The 19905-nt window shown below is 31.3% G+C and overlaps 1 protein-coding gene and 1 long non-coding RNA gene across 2 annotated transcripts; one reads left to right on the top strand and one right to left on the bottom strand.

Annotated features, from left to right (window-relative positions):
• The first annotated feature begins 1447 nt into the window (after window positions 1-1447).
• LOC139523210 (uncharacterized) lies at window positions 1448-8310 on the top strand. Its single transcript, XM_071317036.1, has 2 exons — window positions 1448-1533; window positions 4495-8310. The coding sequence occupies exon 2, from the start codon at window positions 4615-4617 to the stop codon at window positions 5227-5229; it is 615 nt and encodes a 204-aa protein (XP_071173137.1). The 5' UTR covers window positions 1448-1533; window positions 4495-4614; the 3' UTR covers window positions 5230-8310.
• Window positions 8311-12702: 4392 nt separating this feature from the next.
• LOC139523205 (uncharacterized) lies at window positions 12703-19891 on the bottom strand. Its single transcript, XR_011664576.1, has 3 exons — window positions 19782-19891; window positions 14720-14857; window positions 12703-13376 (listed from the first exon to the last, which is right to left on the bottom strand). It is a non-coding gene; the product is annotated as an uncharacterized lncRNA (long non-coding RNA).
• Window positions 19892-19905: the final 14 nt, after the last annotated feature.

Genomic DNA, 19905 nt, shown 5'->3' with positions numbered 1-19905 from the left:
CATTTTTGGGTTCATTTAAAGTTTCTGTCGATCTTTTATAGATTTTGAGATAATAAGCAAAAAACGCCAAAATTAGTAAAAATCATTTTTGAAGAGAAAGAACCGAGTCCAATAACGAATCAACTAACTATTTCGATCATGTAATTAAACTTATGTGTCGATATAGTCTTGCTGGTCAATTTTGCTATTCAATGTGTCTCTATCTATAAAAGTTTTTTCTAGATACATGTAATAGGCAAAAACAATAAAAATTGATAAAAAAAAATATTATTAAGGGCATACGATACAGTTTTGATCCCGTATTTACATTTTGATAAACATTTCCATATAGACTATTTTTTACCTGATTAAATCAAATATGCCGTAATAAAACATATACCTTCATGTGCTACTTTTTGAGTAAAATGGGGTCGAAATTTTGTATATTTGCTCAGAATTCGGATTTGTGGCCGTATTTTCCTTTTCGAAAGAAAGACATAACTTTTTTGTTTTAGAAGATAAACACAAATTGTTTTTTGCTAAATAATTTGTAATTTCTGTATTTTATAAGTATCCTAAAAATTTATACATTTTTTATTTAGAAATAACTCATATTCATCAAATATTCATGAATGTAGAAAAAACATCATTTTTTGCTGTATATTTATAAAAAATTGCACTATTTACGTTTTCATGAAAATTGGCACACATGGTGCTTTCGCGTAATCAAACCAAATGGCATTTTAAAAAAGAAGGGTCTATGAACTTGTTTTCAAGTTAAACAAGTTTGAATGATAAAAATCAGTCGAAAACTGAATCTTTTCCCGATAAGTCATAGTTTGACGTCGCGAAAATAACCATTTACGTTAGCAACGTCATTATCTCCCCGTAACTGTATCGTATGCCCTTAACTTGAGAAGAAAAACATCCAGCAATTTCAGTCCCATAAAGCTTTAGCTTAACTTACTTGGACATCCTATTTTACTGACAATTCTTCAATTTAAAGTGTGTCTTTTTTTTGTTTTTAAGTGTATGTGCAAAAACACTAAAAGTTAGTTACAACCGTCTTTAGAAATTACTCCAAAAATGAGTTTACTGAATAATTCTGTCATTAAGTATTTGTAGATCTTGTCGCTGATCATTTTTGCTTTTAAATGTTGCAATCATCTAATGAGTCAGGATCCCAGGCTGAAATCTGGTGCCATTAGAAAGAGAATATGAACGAAAAAGTGTCAAAAAGTCAAGGCAAAAAACGTCTAGATATGCAAACTTTTCCATATAACATAAGTTGCACTGCATGGTAGCTTTTAAACTACATCAGCCAAAAACAACACTTTTTACTAATCAAAACAATTTAAATTATACAAAGCCAATGATACACGCATACAAACCGATACGTAAAATGACAAACGAGTTTACATTTTTAAAAGGAATGTAGTTGTGCGTTGGTATAAATGTAATTTTCGTACCATGAACAGATTGCAGTTGCTATTTTTTTCAAAACAGGAAGTAGATCTAAAAATACTTTTCCAAACACAGTAATAGATTTTACAGGTATTATGGTAACCCAAACTATATGTGCTTTCAATTATCTACTGGCACCAGAATACATATTTTATCATCCAAAATTGCTGCCAAAAAGCCCACCCTTCACGACTTCATTATTTTTTTCACAATCATTTCTGATGAAACAAAATTATAAATCAAAAACAAAACAAAACTTTTTTTCATCATTTTCAAGTAAAGGAATCTTTATTCAAAGTCAAGTTGAACATGAACTCTTTGGAGCTCTTTTGCCGACTTCTATATGATAAGACATTTAAGAAGTATCAAATATATATGTGTCAGTTAATCTAGTTATAATTTGAGACAATAATAAAATTGAGAATGAAAATCGGGAATGTGTCAAAGAGACAATAACCTGATCTAATAGCAGACAACAGTCGAAGGTTACCAATGGATCTTCAATGCAGGGAGAAACTCCCACACCTGGTTTGCTTTCGCTGGCCCCTTAACATAATAACAACAAGGTATACTATTTCAGTGATAATCATTGATAATGGACATCATACTAAAATCAGAAGTATACACAAGAAATTAAAATTAAAAAAAATGTACATAACAATTATGAATAATAAATATGATATACAGCAACAATCACCACATTAGTGGGTCCTCACTATGGACAGGTGCATACAGTGTGGCGGCTTAAATGTTTTAACTGGCATAAAACTCTCCCCTAACATGGGAAAGTGTATGTGCATAATCTCAGACATTAAATCTTTATAAATATAAATTGGAAATAACTTTTGAATGTGGTAGGATAGCATAGCGTAAACATTACTGTACAAGCATTATTTGATACTTTAGAAATAGCTGAGAACAATGCCCAGACCTGCCAACTATCCCGATTTTCACGGTATCATCCCGATTTTTATCCCTCAACCCGAATCCCGATATCGGGATCGTAAAATTAGACAAAATCCCGATTTTCAACAAATATACCCGAAAAAATTATTGTTTATCGATTTTGAAGTTTTTCTGATCAATTTTAAAAAAAATCTATAATTTTACCTGGGGACATATTATGACAAGTTAATGACCCTAAGCTAATCAACAGTCACAACAGGTGTCATAATTAGTGGTTGTATGTAATTACTGCAATATTTGAATAAAGTGAATATAAGACATATATATTTTAAAGGAAATATCTTCACAGTTAACATCCCTAACCACCTTAAAAATTAAAAAAATTATCTTTTATAGTTTTAAATCACCAAATCCATTAGGTATTTTACATTAGTATGAAATTGCTACTTAATATATTACAACGGATTTAACCAGTTTTTAGCACATTTGATCATATTTTACTTAATTTTATCGCTTAACAATAAATGGTTTACTTTTATTCTAGACTTATATAAAGCAATAATAACAGATTTTTAACATAAACATGAGATAATATAGTTTTAAAAAAACACCCAAGTCCCTGTATATATGCCATGTAAAAAATAAAACCAACAACTTTCTTTCTTTTATATGCATGTGCTGTACATATTTTTAATGTGTTTACAAATTTTAATAAGACATTAAGGGTATATACTCCATTCGGAGGTGCTCCTACTTAAAGGAGGCTAATACACAGAAGAAGAAGTAATCAGATTACCTAATGGGTCGTAACAGTCCTCAAAATTAATTTGTATATACAAATTTGGTCAAACAGCCTTTCAATTTTAATCAATTTATCATACAAGCACAATTTGCAACATTTGCCGTAGTTCCACAACAAAATCATAATTAATTGAAAGATGAGAACTATGATGAACTCTTAAGAAAACATTGTTTATCTTGAAATCTGTTTAATTTTTGAAACCAGACATCGTGTGTCTGTTGATTTAAAATCGACGCCATTTTGTATACACTTCTACTGTGTTACTGTATAAGCCTCCGCCGGTAAGAGCACCTCTTAATACAAAGAAAGATAACTCAAATTGTATCCATTTTCTCATTGATTACTGATAAGACCATAAGTAAGACTAAATCAAAATCTGTCTTCATCCTTCTAACTTTAGGACATGTAGTTTTAGGTCAAGGTTCATAGATAAGAAGGTCTTTGGAGGGGAAAAAAAGGGGGGGGGGTGTCTCTACTTTGAATCCTTTATTTTTAATGCCATTTTTCTCTATTCTTCAGTTATTTTGTCAATTTTATAATTTAATAGTACAAGAATCATGCAAATAAAAGAAATAAAGGCCTACAAGCTCATTAGTATACCAAAAGAAAAATGAAGAGAACTTAGACTATTTTAGGAGTAAAACACAATGCACACAGAAAAGTCGCTAAAATAGTAACCCTTAAAAATCTTGTTGCGCGCTAAATCCCCCATGGAGATTTTCAAAAGTTGGCAGGTCTGCAATGACATCTAAAAATTTACATAAATCCTACAATGTATATAGTTTTAACCAAAATGTATAGTACAAAAACAGAAGAAAAAGAAATTACGTTGAATTTTTATTTTTATTTTTTGTATATTATTCACTGTACAAAATGCTGTAAATAAAAATTAGATCCCACGCAAGCGCGGCATAGTAAAATCAGTGCCCGGCACGTTATGATCAGTACATGCAGTATGTTGATGGAGTGCTGAATTATAAAGAAGAAGATAAATATTTTCACTAATTCTTTACACTATTCATCTGAACTTGGCCAAGTTTGCCTTTGGGTTTTTGATTAACTGTCTATATATAGCACCCTTGGTGCTTTGATTTATAGGTGGGTTGTGCATAACGTCTTGACACTAAGGGTCACTTGTTGCTCATTTGAATCACATGAACTTGATATAAACTTCTTATTATATTTGCCCACCTTAACACTTGTTTATAAATCTGTAAACTGGCATTTAATTTAAAGTTGTCAAAGAGCTATTTTGAAATACCAGTGAGTATATGTAGCTTTCTGAAGCCTCACACATTCGTTAATTATTTTCTGTGATGCATTCTTATATTTTCTTTTTTCAGGTGAGAAAGGGTAAAATAAAAAAAACCAAAACCAGATGGTTTGGCTAATTTCATTCTGAGTAGGACTATACATATGAGTTAGTGTGTGGACATTTGAGGTTTCAAACAAATTACATCAAAATGAGGTTTGGAAGGAGAAGAAATCGTCCAAGTTTGAATTTGATTCCAGACAGGACTGACGCTACTGGGAACAATTTGTTGCCAGCTTGTTGGGTGGTATGGAATTCTCCATTTACTTTTTTACACAGTGCTACAAGCAGATCCTGCCACTCTGAAAATGTAACTCATTATGTGCCAAAGTGTATTCCTGCTGTTTCGCCATCAGACATTTTGTGTGGTGACCGTGTTGAGAATTTTTCCTCAGACTGTTGGCTTCAGAATCATTTAGATCGATTTGGACATGATATACAACAGAATAATAATCCATCCATTGTTGAGGAAATAGAAGCTGACAACAGTGATGACAGCCCTATAGGAAGTCACGCTACTACAGAATCTAACAGCTTAAGTAGTTTTGAACTTGACAATAGTTTAGAAGATGAAACTGTTAACAGACTGTATATTGCATACAGACATCTGACAGACATTGCTCCTTATACAGAAGTAGTTGAACCACCCCCGTATGGACTTCCTGATTTACCACCGTCCTATGAAGAAGCCATTGCAGGTGATCAGAGAAGGGACTCAGTTTCAACAGCATCATCATCCTCTGAAGTGGATTTCTATTTATATTAAACTGTTTACCAGTATTATTAACCATGTTAACAAGGAAAAAAAAACATACATTTAATATCTAAGAGGGCAGGAAAAATGTTTGTAAAATGGCCTTCTTCGGTTTTGTCTACTTTTAGAGTGAGAGTACAATACCTACATGTAATTAAAGAACATTTCCTTGCAAGAACCATTGCAATGTTCTAAATGGAACTCAAGAAATAGGAGTTCTAGCCCAAATAAAAAGGTCTAAATATATCAATAAATATTAAAAAGGTATTTTTATATGGTACATTATAAGAACAACATAGAGATTTTCAATATATATGAATTAAATGTTGAAAAAGTCATTCACACATATTTTAGAGTTAAAACTTATATCTACAAAAATGTACATGTACATTGACCTATGACACAAAGGGAATTATATTTACATGTTTCATTTTATTAAAACAAAGTTATTGTGCAGTGAGATAAAATCTTGTGTTAACTTTGAAATTAAATTTTGTTTTTGTTTTATTCTTTGTTAAGTGTAAAAGTTTAATATGTTTTTGTTTTAGTGATGTTTTAGTGCTGCTCATACTTTTATTTTATATTATATTAAGGTAGTATGGGTACGGTGGTCTTTCCTCCATCTAGATTTATACAATAAAAAATGTTGCGGAAAACAATCAATTTGATATATTTAATGAAATTACAATTTTGTGGCAGGTCTACAATGAATAGCATAAATTGGTTATTTCATTTTGACAAAGAATTTTTTTGTTAACAAATTTAGATTAGAGAATATTTTAAAATCAAAGTAGAAAAAATTCTTGTTAATACCCATACTACCTTAATTAAACCATACATTTTTGTAGTTTTCATTTCATCTTCTTACATTTGTATATGTCATGTATGTATGTTCAATGTACAATGTACATATGCATTACACAATTTTACAATTGAGACCAACTTATATCAATAATGTTTTTGAACTAACCTTTCTACATTGTGTGAAAATTACGATGAACAAATTTTTCCTGTTGTGAACATTAATATATATATAGACATGTATATTTCTTTGAAGTTGGTTACAACTATCAAGGACTAAAGCAAACCAAGGACACAAATGGCTAAATATATTTACTGGCCATCATGGTCAGGGCTTGTTTGTTACCAATATCATTGGTTTTTGTTAATTATATTAATTAGTTTGATGAGTTGTGAGTTATTATTTGATAAAAGGCTACCAATACATTTTGTTTTATTTTTGTATTGATATTTGCTTTTGTTATTTTAAAACAAACTAATTTTATTAAATGATTTGTTGTTTGAACAATTTTGCAGATCAAAGGAACTGGACATATTTTTGAATTTGCTTAAAGAACATGAAAAGTTGAAATGCCCAGAATATATATTTGTTGTTCTATATCTGACAGTACAGTATTATATTCAAGGTACATACTTTAATACATGGAATTTTATATGTGGATATAGTACATGTACGTGGAATTTTGTATGTAGATGTTCATGTATTTTACTCAATCATCAATGTACATGGAATTTCATAACTTATAGTACAGTGTTATAATAATCAAAACTCCTGTTTCTAAAATTTTATATACTGTTTAAAAATGTGATAATTTCTTGAATACATGTATTTTTTTTTTTATTTAAGCAAACTTAAACCATTTTTTTTAAATGTATATAGATGTATTATACATATCTACACAGTATCTATATATTTAACATCTTTTAGTGAAATGCCATTGTTGGTATAATTTTAAGTTCTGATTTTTATACAGCCGTACCTAGGACAACACATGCTTTAAATTTTTACATAAAAAACAAATCAGCATGATAATCATAAGGTGATGTAGTATGATTTCATTTGGGACACTTTTCCACCAGAGACCTGATGATGTTATTATCAACTATAATTATCATAGGGCTTTCAACAAACCCATGTTATGTAGTAGGCTCAAACAAAAAATGTTAAACGTTCATAGAAGAATAGCAACAGCCTGACTTTTGCTAAAAAAACAACAGATGTAGAAAAAATATGGCAATATTTCTATGCTTAACTGGTTCACCATGACTCTCTATGATGACTGTGATAAACATTTGCAATTAATTTACCCTTGTATTTTGTAACAGAAACATTCTACAGTTTTGTTTGTTATTTTGACCTATGTATACATTATATGCTTGAACTACTATATGACTTGAAAATAGACACCTATGTTTCATGGTAAATTAATTAAATTCTACATCGTAAACTTAAACGAACATAAAATATTTATCAAATAACCACAAACTTTTACATGGGAGACACCACTTGCAGCGACAAGGGCACATTTTATTATAAATATGAGTATAATATTATGGAAAGTTCATATAAATACACAGCTATTAAGCAGCTTGTACTGGTTTCCCCATACTTGTGATCCACAAATCTGAAAATGAATAATATAATTAATAATATTATTTATTTGGCAAAATGCTACTGTACACTTTGACTGCAATGGCTCGAATGACTTTGAACCACCTGAGTTCACTCGTGCATGAACTCAATATCCCAATCGAACAGACCTTACTATAATTAACCAAACACGTGTCAACTATAAAAAAAACAACATTTTACATGTTCGATTTTGTACAACTTTGATAAATACATTGATGTTTGACCACAAAGTGAGATTTTTTAGGAAAATTTTAATACTACATTGTATATAACAGTTGGCATTAAACTGCTTCTCCAGTAGTAAAATCAAGGTTATTATTCAATTTTATATAAAGGAAGGGGTTCATTATATTTATTTTGAACCTAAAATTTACAAATAATGATAAGATGAATTACCTCAGAATGTTTATATATCATTTGTTTACAAATTTATGCAAATCATTCAGCATTTGAAATTATCAAATAAGTCCAATTATAATGATATATGTTTCATCTTTTCTTTTATTTGTTTTTTCTATCTATTTTTTGTGATGAACTCATCATTATTTATATTCACCTTATTATCAAAATTTATTTTTAATGTATTAAATTCTTATTTGTATACAAGTATTATTTTATAAACAACTCATGAAAGTATTAAACTATTTATATCTTTACAACTTTTCATTTATTTCCAAATGCATACACATTCTATTCTTTGCAAATACTGAGTCTAGTCGAAGAAAACTATGTGACAAACATAACCAACAGAACCAGATCTACCAATGCAATCAGTCAATATTGCCAAGAAGTCAGTCAAATTGTTATAGAAATTATTGATTTTAATTTATGATTTCCAAAATGATTTGCAAAGCAACATCTATTAATTTGTCAAAAAGACTGAAAACATTAGTTACCTCTTTTAATAAAAGAGTAACTTCCCTTGAATAAAGTTTTTTTTTGTAAGCTTTATGTGATTGAGAGAAACAGTTAATAGCAAAGAAGATCTTCAGAACAAGATTTACAAAAATTCATATGACTGAAAACATAATAGTTAACTCATTACTAGACTCCTTGTTGACTGTTAATAATGACAGATACCTAGTTTTTGCAGGAAACTATCACTAATATACTAAGCCCATTGTATCAATTTAATTTTAATATTCCAATTAAGCAACACAGCTCTACTTAAAATAAAACAAATCACTGGTGTGGATGAAAATACACAAATAAGCCAAGTCATGTAAAATGCCTTCAACAAGTCAATAATATTTATAATATTTATACAAAAAAAGAACTACGGTATAGGACTGTGCTCTGAAATGGTAGTTTTTCATCCTTCTCTTATATGACACTTGTTATCCAACTGGTGACAAGAAAAAGTCTGATTGTAATAAGTTGTTAATGAAAAAAGGATGAGACTTTCACAAGTGAAGCAGGATCTGCTTATCCTTCCAGAGCATTCAGATCACCCACAGGTTTTGACATGTCCCTTGTCCTTGAACTCATTTTCATGGTTCAGTAACTACTTGAAAAAAAAGTTGAGATTTTTTGTAATGTTAATTTAATTCTCTCTTATTATGAGTAATAGGATAATTATATTTGGTATGTGCATACCTTGCAAGGTCCTCATGCCCATCAGACAGTTTTCAATTGACCTTGACACCATTTCATGTATCAGTGAAGTAGGTTAAGTTTTGGTTGTCAAGTCCATATCTCACATATTGTGAGCAATAGGTCTAGTATATTTGGTGTAATGAAGGATTTTAAGGTGTTCAATGGTCAATGTGTCCAACTGGAAGGTGTCATCTGACCTTGACCTTTTTTTCATGGTTCAGTGGTTATAGTTAAGTTTTTATACGACCGCAAAAATTAAAAAAATGGTCGTATATTGGTATCAGGTCGTCAGCGTAGTCCGAAGACAGATTGTTTCCGGATAATAACTTTTAAATAAGTAAAAAGAAATCAATAAAATTTTAACACAATGTTTATAACCACAAAAGGAAGCTTTGGATTGATTTTGGTGGTTATGGTCCCTAAGGTTTAGAATTAGGGGCCCAAAGGGGCCAACAACAGCATTTATCTAGTTTCAGGACAAAAAGTTGTGTATTAGTATTTCAATTGTTCTGAAATTGTACCACAATGTTTAATACCATAAGTAGAAGGTTGGGATTTATTTTAAGGGGTTATTGGGCAAACAGTCTAGGAATTAAGGGCTAAAAAGGGTCCAAAAACAATCATTTTTCTAGTTTCAACAATAACTTGTGTGTAACTGTATGGATCTCTCTGACATTGTACCACAAGTTTCCATATAACACAGGGAAGGCTGGGATTCAGTTTGGGGTTAATTTTTCTGAATATATAGGAAAAAGGGGCCAAAAAAGGGCCAAAAAGAAGCATGTTTCTAGTTTACAGACAACAACTTGTGTTTAAGTGTATGGATCTCTATAAATTTTTACAAGAAGGTTCAATACCACTAAAGGAAGGTTGGGATTGATTTTGGGGGTTATGGTCCCAATAGTTTAGAAATTATGGGCCAAAAAGGGGGCCCAAAATAATCATTTTTGTAGTTTTCAAACAAACTTATGTTTAAGTGTATGAATCTCTCTAAAATTAAACCACAAGTTTCCATACCATGAAGGGATGGTTAGTATTGACTTTGGGGGGTTATGGCTCAAAATGTTTAGGAATTAGGAGCAAAAAAAGGTATTTCTGGTCAATGGACAATTAAGACAATTTAAAAGCAGTGAAAGGGAGGTAATTATAAACATTTAACATACAATGTTGGGTATGTTTGGATTTACCTCCCTTACACTACTTGTATATTATGTATAAAGAAATGTCAGGTTTTGGACTAATTCCAAAAAAAAGGGGGGTGGTAGTTGTATTCATTTTTTTTTCTTTCAAATTTCTCAAATTCCAAATTTTTGAAAAGTTAAAAGAAGAAATCTTTAATTGCGAAATAGATTTGTAAGATCTTGACATTTGTTTTGTGTCAGAAACTCATATTATGTCAAAAATTTTATCGCAATCCAAATTCAGAGCTGTATCGAGCTTGAATGTTGTTTCCATACTTGTCCCAACTGTTCAGGGTTCGACTTCTGCGGTCGTATAAAGCTGCACCTTGCATAGCACCTGGTTGTGTTTTGGTCTGTTTATCTATATATATACTGTATGCAATTGGTCTACTAAATTTGGTGAATGGAATGGTTGTAAGGTAAACATGTCCAACTGGCAGGTGTCATCTGACCTTGATCCCATTTTCATGGTTCAGTGGTCAAAGTTAAGTTTTTGAGTTTTGGTCTTCTTTTTAATACCATATATGCAATAGGTCAACCATATTTGGTGTATGAAAATATTTTATGAAGTTCACATCAGTCTCCAATGTTTTATTTGACCTTGACCTCATTTTCAGGGTTCATTGCTCAGTGTTAAGTTTTTCTTAAACTATTAGCAATAGTCCTTGTTTTCAAAATTCCAATAGGGAACATACCTTTTATAATTGTATAAATAAACCAATTGTTCAAGACGCTTCGGCCATTGGCCTTCTTCAGTTGTTTATTATTCCTCTAAACTACATGGCTGACATTTTTTTTTTTTCAATATTAGCAATAGGTCAACATTATTTGTTGTATGGAAGGATTGTAAGCTGTATATGTCTGTGTGGTAGGTATCATCATTTTGGTGGTTGAAGGTTCAATGGTCAATGTTAAGTTTTCATGGTTAAGTTTGTTTCTTAGATACTATAAACAATAGGTCAACTATATTTAGTGTATTGAATGATTGTAAGGTGTTCATGTATTTCGCAATTGGTTTATCGGACCTTGACCTCATTTTCTTGGATCATGATAAGTTTATGTGATAGTTGTAGTAAAGCTTTATATTTAGGACTATTAACATGGTATCAATGGTTAGTAAAGAAGGTGACATTTCAGTTTGTGCATTCCTGTTCATCATAAAAATGGCATGGCCATGGACAAATGCCACAAAGAAACTTAATACAACAAGACAACTGTATAAGAAATATAAATTATCAACACCTTTTAGCCTTTGAAATGTGAACCTTTACACAACCAGGTTATGCTAGACATAATTGCAAGTTGATAATCTTTTTAATGTCACATTTTACATTAAAAGTGTAGCAGGCAAGACACAAAGGCAAATAATTTTTTGAAATTATTTAAAATTAAGGAATGTATCTACTTCATGCAAGCTAATTCCTTGCCTGGCTTTTGCTACCCTTTTTTTTTTATGTTCTTTGTATTTATAACTCTTCACCCTTTAAATAAGCTTTTGATTTTCAAATATTTAGGCCTCGAGCATCACTGAAGAGACATTGATTGTTGAAATTCACATCTGGTGCAGAAAAATTGATAGCATTTAAGTTATTGTAGTCTACATTATACTATTGTCGACAAAGACAAGTGTGCACATATGATGGTATGATACTAAACCCCTAACGGGAAGGATTGTGCCTGATGTTCATATGATGAAATTATAATCTTTCAGTCAGTTTAATTGAAGTCTGGAGCTGGCATGTCAGTTAACTGCTAGTAGTCTGTTGTTATTTATGTATTATTGTCATTTTGTTTATTTTCTTTGGTTACATCTTCTGACATCAGACTCGGACTTCTCTTGAACTGAATTTTAATGTGCGTATTGTTATGCGTTTACTTTTCTACATTGGTTAGAGGTATAGGGGGAGGGTTGAGATCTCACAAACATGTTTAACCCCGCCGCATTTTTGCGCCTGTCCCAAGTCAGGAGCCTCTGGCCTTTGTTAGTCTTGTATTATTTTTAATTTTAGTTTCTTGTGTATAATTTGGAAATTAGTATGGCGTTCATTATCACTGGACTAGTATATATTTGTTTAGGGGCCAGCTGAAGGACGCCTCCGTGTGCGGGAATTTCTCGCTACATTGAAGACCTGTTGGTGACCCTCTGCTGTTGTTTTTTATTTGGTCGGGTTGTTGTCTCTTTGGCACATTCCCCATTTCCATTCTCAATTTTACATTACATGTCAAGCTTCAAACTGCCCAGAGTCTCAAAACAAGTTGTGAATAACTTTCAAATTTGTATTTTTAAAACCATAAAATTTATTTAAATTTATTAATACAATGCACTATAAAATTCATTTATCTTTATTGGGGAAGTTTGTATCTTCTTTGCTCATAAATTTCTTATGTCCATATATTTCATTGTAGAACTGTGATGAAGAAAAATCCATTATTGAGAGTACAAATGGTCTATCCTTTATTTTAAGGTTCCCTTTAAGATAGTTGTGATGTATCTTATCTCTGTATTTCCAATCATTCCTAACGATGTTTTCCAGCCGGAAAGTAAATTTCTCCTGTAAGAAAAACCACTTAGGTCGAACACCTACATATAAATTAGTTTTCAAATTTTTATATATTCTCAGCATCGTACATCTATTAATTACTAATAAACAACCAATACATAAGCCGATACAAGATGTGACTCCAAAGAAGAAGGCAGGTTGATCTGTAACTGTTTTTATCAATCCACCATAAGTATATACACCACCAGCAATTATCAACAGACTTGGAAATATCATAAGAAAATATTGCTTCAGGCCTTCTCCATTTGTGTTGCAGTATATTAATGTAAAATCCTCTGGCAGTTTGTCATTGTCAACTCTGTTGAACGGGTTTTTAGGAAACATGCGAGCACATCTCTTTTGGGTTAACTGAGATCTTTCATTGGGAATAACCAAATCAGAAATATTCTGAAATGAAAGAAAAATACTGTAATAATAAGGATGCAATTCATCAGATATCACAATTATAAGTGCTCTTCCTTTAAATATATTATGACCTTCAGAACTTCTTTTTTAGTGTAGTGTATTGATAGTATGCTGTCACAGTTATAATTTATAAGTTCACACACTCAAATCTTGATGGACTGCAGGTAGATTTTTTCCTTATGGAATATTCATTTGCACCTTTTGAAAGAAGTCCTTTTTTTGAAGATTTTATACATTTATTTTTTGGCATTTTGTTGTGCAAAATATTGATGTTTGATCTATTTTTGGACAAGGCTATTTTTTTCTTCTTTAGTTCATTCCAGTGCAGAACATTTATTTCCAAAATCCTCCAGCCTTCAATAATTCTAACCCTATAAGTCCATCACATATTATCGTAACTAGATGCATCTCCAATAATCTAACATATCATTTAACAATAGTGACCATTTCATAAGTTTTAAAATATGACATATGACTGGTATAAATTTTTTTTTTAATTCTCACAGTATTCTGAAATATATTTGTTTTCATATTTGAACACTGAACATGCTAAAGACATGCACATATGTGCAACAGTGCATTGTAAGGACAAGATTGAATTTAGGTATCTGTGTAGTAACTGATGCTAGCCAATGCTTGCTTGCTATTGATACATTTGTAGGTATGTAAAACATACACTTAGATTTAGTCGAAAAAAACTTTTGTTGGCGTGAAGTCACAGTAAATTTGTGATTTGTGTGATGATATCAATTTTCTTCTTTTTTCTGATGTAAAACCCTCCTATCTTAGGAAATCCTTTCTTGGGTAAAAGAACATAGTAACACGGATAACTAAGAGGGTAATTTTTTTTAATGTTTTAAAAGGAGTTTAAGACACAAATTTGAAAATAGAATCAGATGTGATCCTGTCTACATGCTCTGTATAGTTTTTGCAATAATACAAAAATAAAACATTATGGAAGGTAAATAAGTTCAAAGACGCAAAGATAACCTAAAAGAATAAAATCAATTTGGAAGTGAATCACCATCAATCACCAGCATTCACTGTGAAAATTTACCACCAAGAGAGATATTTTACTAAATCACATTGTGCAACTGTACATTTGGACTTACTCATTCAGATTTCACAAATGTTTGACATGTTAAATTTGAAGGAAGTGAATAAATAATAGTATTTCCAGTAACTGCAAATGCCAAGTTGATAAGTGCTGTGGGTCAATGATTATTTTTAGAAGCTACATAATGGCGCATCTGATTTTTGTTCTGACTTATAACATGTATAAGTCACCTCATTTTCTAGCTACCCTGAATTCACAAAACAATTACCCAGTTTACAGCACAGCAGGTATTTCTTAATCTACCAAATCCTGTCTGCCTCATACATCTCAACAGTGATAATGCCATACTAAGGAAACGTCATCAACATCTATTCTTTGGTTCCCAATGTAGTATACATGTACATGTCTGAAAAATAAAGAAATGAATAATTATTTTTTCATATTTTGTCCTTTATCAACATCATAAAGTTTCATTTGACAGATTCTTGTAAAATTTAAGAACAATCTTCTACATGTTCTAAAGGTTTGATTGAGGACAGTGTAACTCTTGATCATGGTTCATTTTTTGCTGTTTTTGTAGTTTAGAGTGTGTTTGATACATTGACAATTCAGTTGATAAGTAACCTAGCTGATTAACCACTAAATGACAGCACTGTATGACAAGGTGGGTTCTAGATGCACCTGGTATGCATTATATAGTGGATACTAAGAAAATAGAATTGTTAGTAAAACTGACATGTCATCCTCATGTCTGAAGAAGACGGATCATAACATCTTATAATGTGACCATACTGCAACAGGCAGAGGAACATTTCTAAGTGACATACCAAGAAGCACCTAGTACCAAATAGAAAAATAGAAAGTATACAAGTTTAAGTAAGGAATTCCAGTGGAGAAATCTACTCACTATACATGCTATAACTCAGTATACATTATCATGATTATTTGACATTTTTACAAATGGACATGCATCATTAATCAAAATATTTTTCATGTTCTAATTGAAATATGTTCACATATATGTAACATGCATAACAAATGGACAAAAATGGCTGTATTTACACAAGGAATTGTATATTTAAAAGGAATGGAAACGCGGCTCGAGATCAATCGGGATACCCGCAGAGCACCCGCAGAGCTATAATCCATGTCTGGCTCAGGCGGAAGTATGATGAATAATATGAAAAATCATGACGGTGGTCCATTTCCTGTCATATAGATCGGTCTTTAAATTCACGGGGTCATCTTGCTTAAGACAATATAAATGAGAGATAAAGCCGAATCAAGAATAAACTTTTAATCCTTGAAAAAGGAAAGGCCTTAGGTATCATTTTAATGCCTCATTAAACATAGGTTTGTAATATTGTATTGAGTAAATTCTCATTAGAATAGACCTCTGTCTTGAAACTTGAGGGAGTTTCATCCGGATTACAAAACAAAAAATACGGTGTTTTGATTTTTTTCTAAAAACTCGACAACTACGAAGCGCAAAACAAAACAGTTGATATCATTATGAAGCTGGAACATTATTCTATTGTTAAGCTCTTTTTAAAGTTTCTTGTTACTTTTCTCAGTTTTCTATGATTTTTCGAAATTTCTGTTTTGAGTTTCATTATACTGTCAAAATATGTCTATCAAACTGGGAGTGCACTACGATTTCTTTATAATATTGAAAAGTAGAAAGAACTAGAGGCTCTAAAGAGCCTGTGTCGCTCACCTTGGTCTATGTGCATATTAAACAAAGGACACAAATGGATTCATGACAAAATTGTATTTTGGTGATGGTGATGTGTTTGAAGTTCTTACTTTACTGAATGATTTTGCTTCTTACAATTATATCTATAATGAACTTTTGCCCATTAGTAACAGAGAACTATATTTGGTAAAAATTTACATAAATTTACCAAATTAATGAAAATTGTTAAAAATTGACTATAAAGGGCAATAACTCCTTAAGGGGTCAATTGACCATTTAGGTCATGTTGACTTATTTGTAGATCTTACTTTGCTGAACATTATTGCTGTTTACAATTTATCTCTATCTATAATAATATTCAAGATAATAACAAAAAACAGCAAAATTTCCTCAAAATTACCAATTCAGGGGCAGCAACCCAACAACCGATTGACCGATTCATCTGAAAATTTCAGGGCAGATAGATCTTGACCTGATAAACATTTATATTCCCATGTCAGATTTCCTCAAAATGCTTTGGTTTTTGAGTTATAAGCCAAAAACTGCATTTTACCCCTATGTTCTATTTTTAGCGGTGGCGGCCATCTTGGTTGGTTGACCAGGTCACGCCACACATTTTTTAAACTAGATACCCCAAAGATGATTGTGGCCAAGTTTGAATTAATTTGGCCCAGTAGTTTCAGAGGAAAAGCTTTTTGTAAAAGATTACTTTAATTTACGAAAAATGGTTAAAAATTGACTATAAAGGGCAATAACTCCTAAACGGGTCAACTGACCATTTTGGTCATGTTGACTTATTTGTAGATCTTACTTTGCTGAACATTATTGCTGTTTACAGTTTATCTCTATCTATAATAATATTCAAGATAATAACCAAAAACAGCAAAATTTCCTCAAAATTACCAATTCAGGGGCAGCAACCCAACAACCCATTGACCGATTCATCTGAAAATTTCAGGGAAGATAGATCTTGACCTGATAAACATTTTTATGCCATGTCAGATTTCCTCAAAATGCTTTGTTTTTTGAGTTATAAGCCAAAAACTGCATTTACCCCTATGTTCTATTTTTAGCGGTGGCGGCCATCTTGGTTGGTTGACCAGGTCACGCCACATATTTTTTAAACTAGATACCCCAAAGATGAGTGTGGCCAAGTTTGAATTAATTTGGCCCAGTAGTTTCAGAGGAGAAGATTTTTGTAAAAGATTACTTTAATTTACGAAAAATGGTTAAAAATTGACTCTAAAGGGCAATAACTCCTAAACGGGTCAACTGACCATTTTGGTTATGTTGACTTATTTGTAGATCTTACTTTGCTGAACATTATTGCTGTTTACAGTTTATCTCTATCTATAATAATATTCAAGATAATAACCAAAAACAGCAAAATTTCCTCAAAATTACCAATTCAGGGGCAGCAACCCAATAACCGATTGACCGATTCATCTGAAAATTTCAGGGCAGATAGATCTTGACCTGATAAACATTTTTACCCCATGTCAGATTTGCTCTAAATGCTTTGGTTTTTGAGTTATAAGCCAAAAACTGCATTGTACCCCTATGTTCTATTTTTAGCCGTGGCGGCCATCTTGGTTGGTTGACCGGGTCACGCCACACATTTTTTAAACTAGATACTCCAATGATGATTGTGGCCAAGTTTGGTTTGATTTGGCCCAGTAGTTTCAGAGGAGAAGATTTTTGTAAAAGTTAACGACGCCGGACGACGGACGCAAAGTGATGGGAATAGCTCACTTGGCCCTTCGGGCCAGGTGAGCTAAAAAAGTGAGAAAAATGAGATATCACTTTAAAGAAGAAATATTTTCCTACAGTTTGGTCTAAATTATGAATGCTAAATATAATTGGTACTATGTAAATTATTTTATATCGAAACATGTTGAAAATTTGAAGTTGTGCGTCAACAAATACATCGACACTTTGTATTTTGGTATGAGTTAAATAACTGCGTGAAATAGATGTGACATTGACATACAATTTTAAACCTTAATCTTTTTTCTATCAAATAGCGTTGGTTTTATGAAAATGGTGTTCAAAACGAATTTGCTGATTTTTCAAAATCCCATATTTATAGTTCACATTGACGCCAAATTGTTCAGTCAAGTTCGACACCGACAAAGTTGGAAATAACAGACAAGAAATATATACAAAGACTTACGATTGGGATTGATTGTGCCTTTTTATATACATGTACAATGTTATTCATTTATTTTTTTGTAAATACTTTTTTTTATACTAAATCGTTGTTTGGTTATGCAGTTTGCCATTATTAAGCGTTGCCGCAAATTACCATACGCAACAGCAAAACTGTTCCTTCCTTTTTTCTCGAAGAGCAGTAGTCTATAGGTCGCAAAAGTATTCCTTAGATGTTAAAATACATAAAATGCGAATGTGGGAAAGTTTTAACTGTTTCTAATTAGAAAATTTATTGCATCTCTGCATAATTTAGCATTAATTAACAGGTGAGATCGGCGTTATTAATTTTTAACATCTTTAAAAGTATGTAAGACATATATTTAGCTTATCATTTTATACATGAAATATTATACCTGCAAATTGGAACATCCCGCATGCCATTGTTTATTATAACACCTGTAATCTAAGTTCTTTTATCTAGATAATATACTGCAGTTGTTTACTTTTTTCTTCCCTTCATAATGATTTATTACAATTGAAAAGTCATTTAACTACATTTTTAAAATTTCCTTTATTTTGTATGAAAACTATTTAAAACTCGTAACATGACTGATATCATCTGTTAATATTGTGACATACCTTCATGAAATATCAAGATAAAAAAAACTAAAATAAAAAGTTTTTTTATATTAAATTAAAGTAACTTTGCATGTGGTTGTATTGTTATATTTTTTCTTGGATTAATTTATTTTTGGTTTCATGATTTATCACTATACCGCGTTCGTACTGCACAACGCAACTTGCACAATGTAAGTACCATTACTCTACAATAAAATATGTATTTCGAATTATCTTCTAAAAATAACCAATTATGATTTATTTTACACCAAGCAAATTGAAAAAGAATGCCCCTCAGAAGGATTTTAGTTTATTATTTTTTATTACAGAAACATGCCTAAGAAGATATAATATCATTGTCAAGTTAGATAACTAGTGTCAGATTAAATGACCACGTTCGATAACTTCTACCAGATAAGTAATGAGCCAGTTAGAGCGATGGGGTGTAATCAACACCCGGTCAAAGCAAGAGATGCATCATAATATTTTCTTTGAAGTCGGCCGCGTTTCCATTCCTTTTAAATATACAATTCCTTGATTTACACATCAAAAACTACTCAAGAGTACAAATTAACCTGTGCAATTTGGAAAGATTTAGCCTCAGCATCCACTAGAAATATAAAAGTTAAATGCACTTTGTGTTCCAGCTGGGACTATTATAATACTAACTATAATAATATGTTAGTATAATAGTCCCAGGTTCCAAAGACAAAATCTTTTTTTGGATTTTGAAACTTTAATGTACATATGTTGTGATCATTTTTTCAGATTACTTATCTTGCAAAGGATGATTTTTCTGTTGCGTTTGTGTTTTTTGACTTTTTTGTAATAGAAAGTTAATTGCTTAATTTTCTTAATACTATACCAAAGGTGTTTTATTTCTGTAACCTTTCCTCATGTCAAAAAGAGAGGGTTTATCTAGCGACAGGGAAGAGAAACGAATAAAAAGGTTTTGAAAAAAAAGACCGGATTTTTAAATTCCGATTTTG

This window comes from Mytilus edulis, chromosome 5 (genome assembly GCF_963676685.1).
Source record: "Mytilus edulis chromosome 5, xbMytEdul2.2, whole genome shotgun sequence".
NCBI classification, from domain to species: domain Eukaryota; kingdom Metazoa; phylum Mollusca; class Bivalvia; order Mytilida; family Mytilidae; genus Mytilus; species Mytilus edulis.
The sequence above is the reverse complement of the archived record's forward strand: the minus strand, read 5'-3'. Positions and strand labels throughout refer to the sequence as shown.

Excerpts from the sequence above, each read along its gene's own strand:
- LOC139523210 (XM_071317036.1), top strand. The coding sequence starts at position 4,615 with ATGAGGTTTGGAAGGAGAAGAAATCGTCCAAGTTTGAATTTGATTCCA.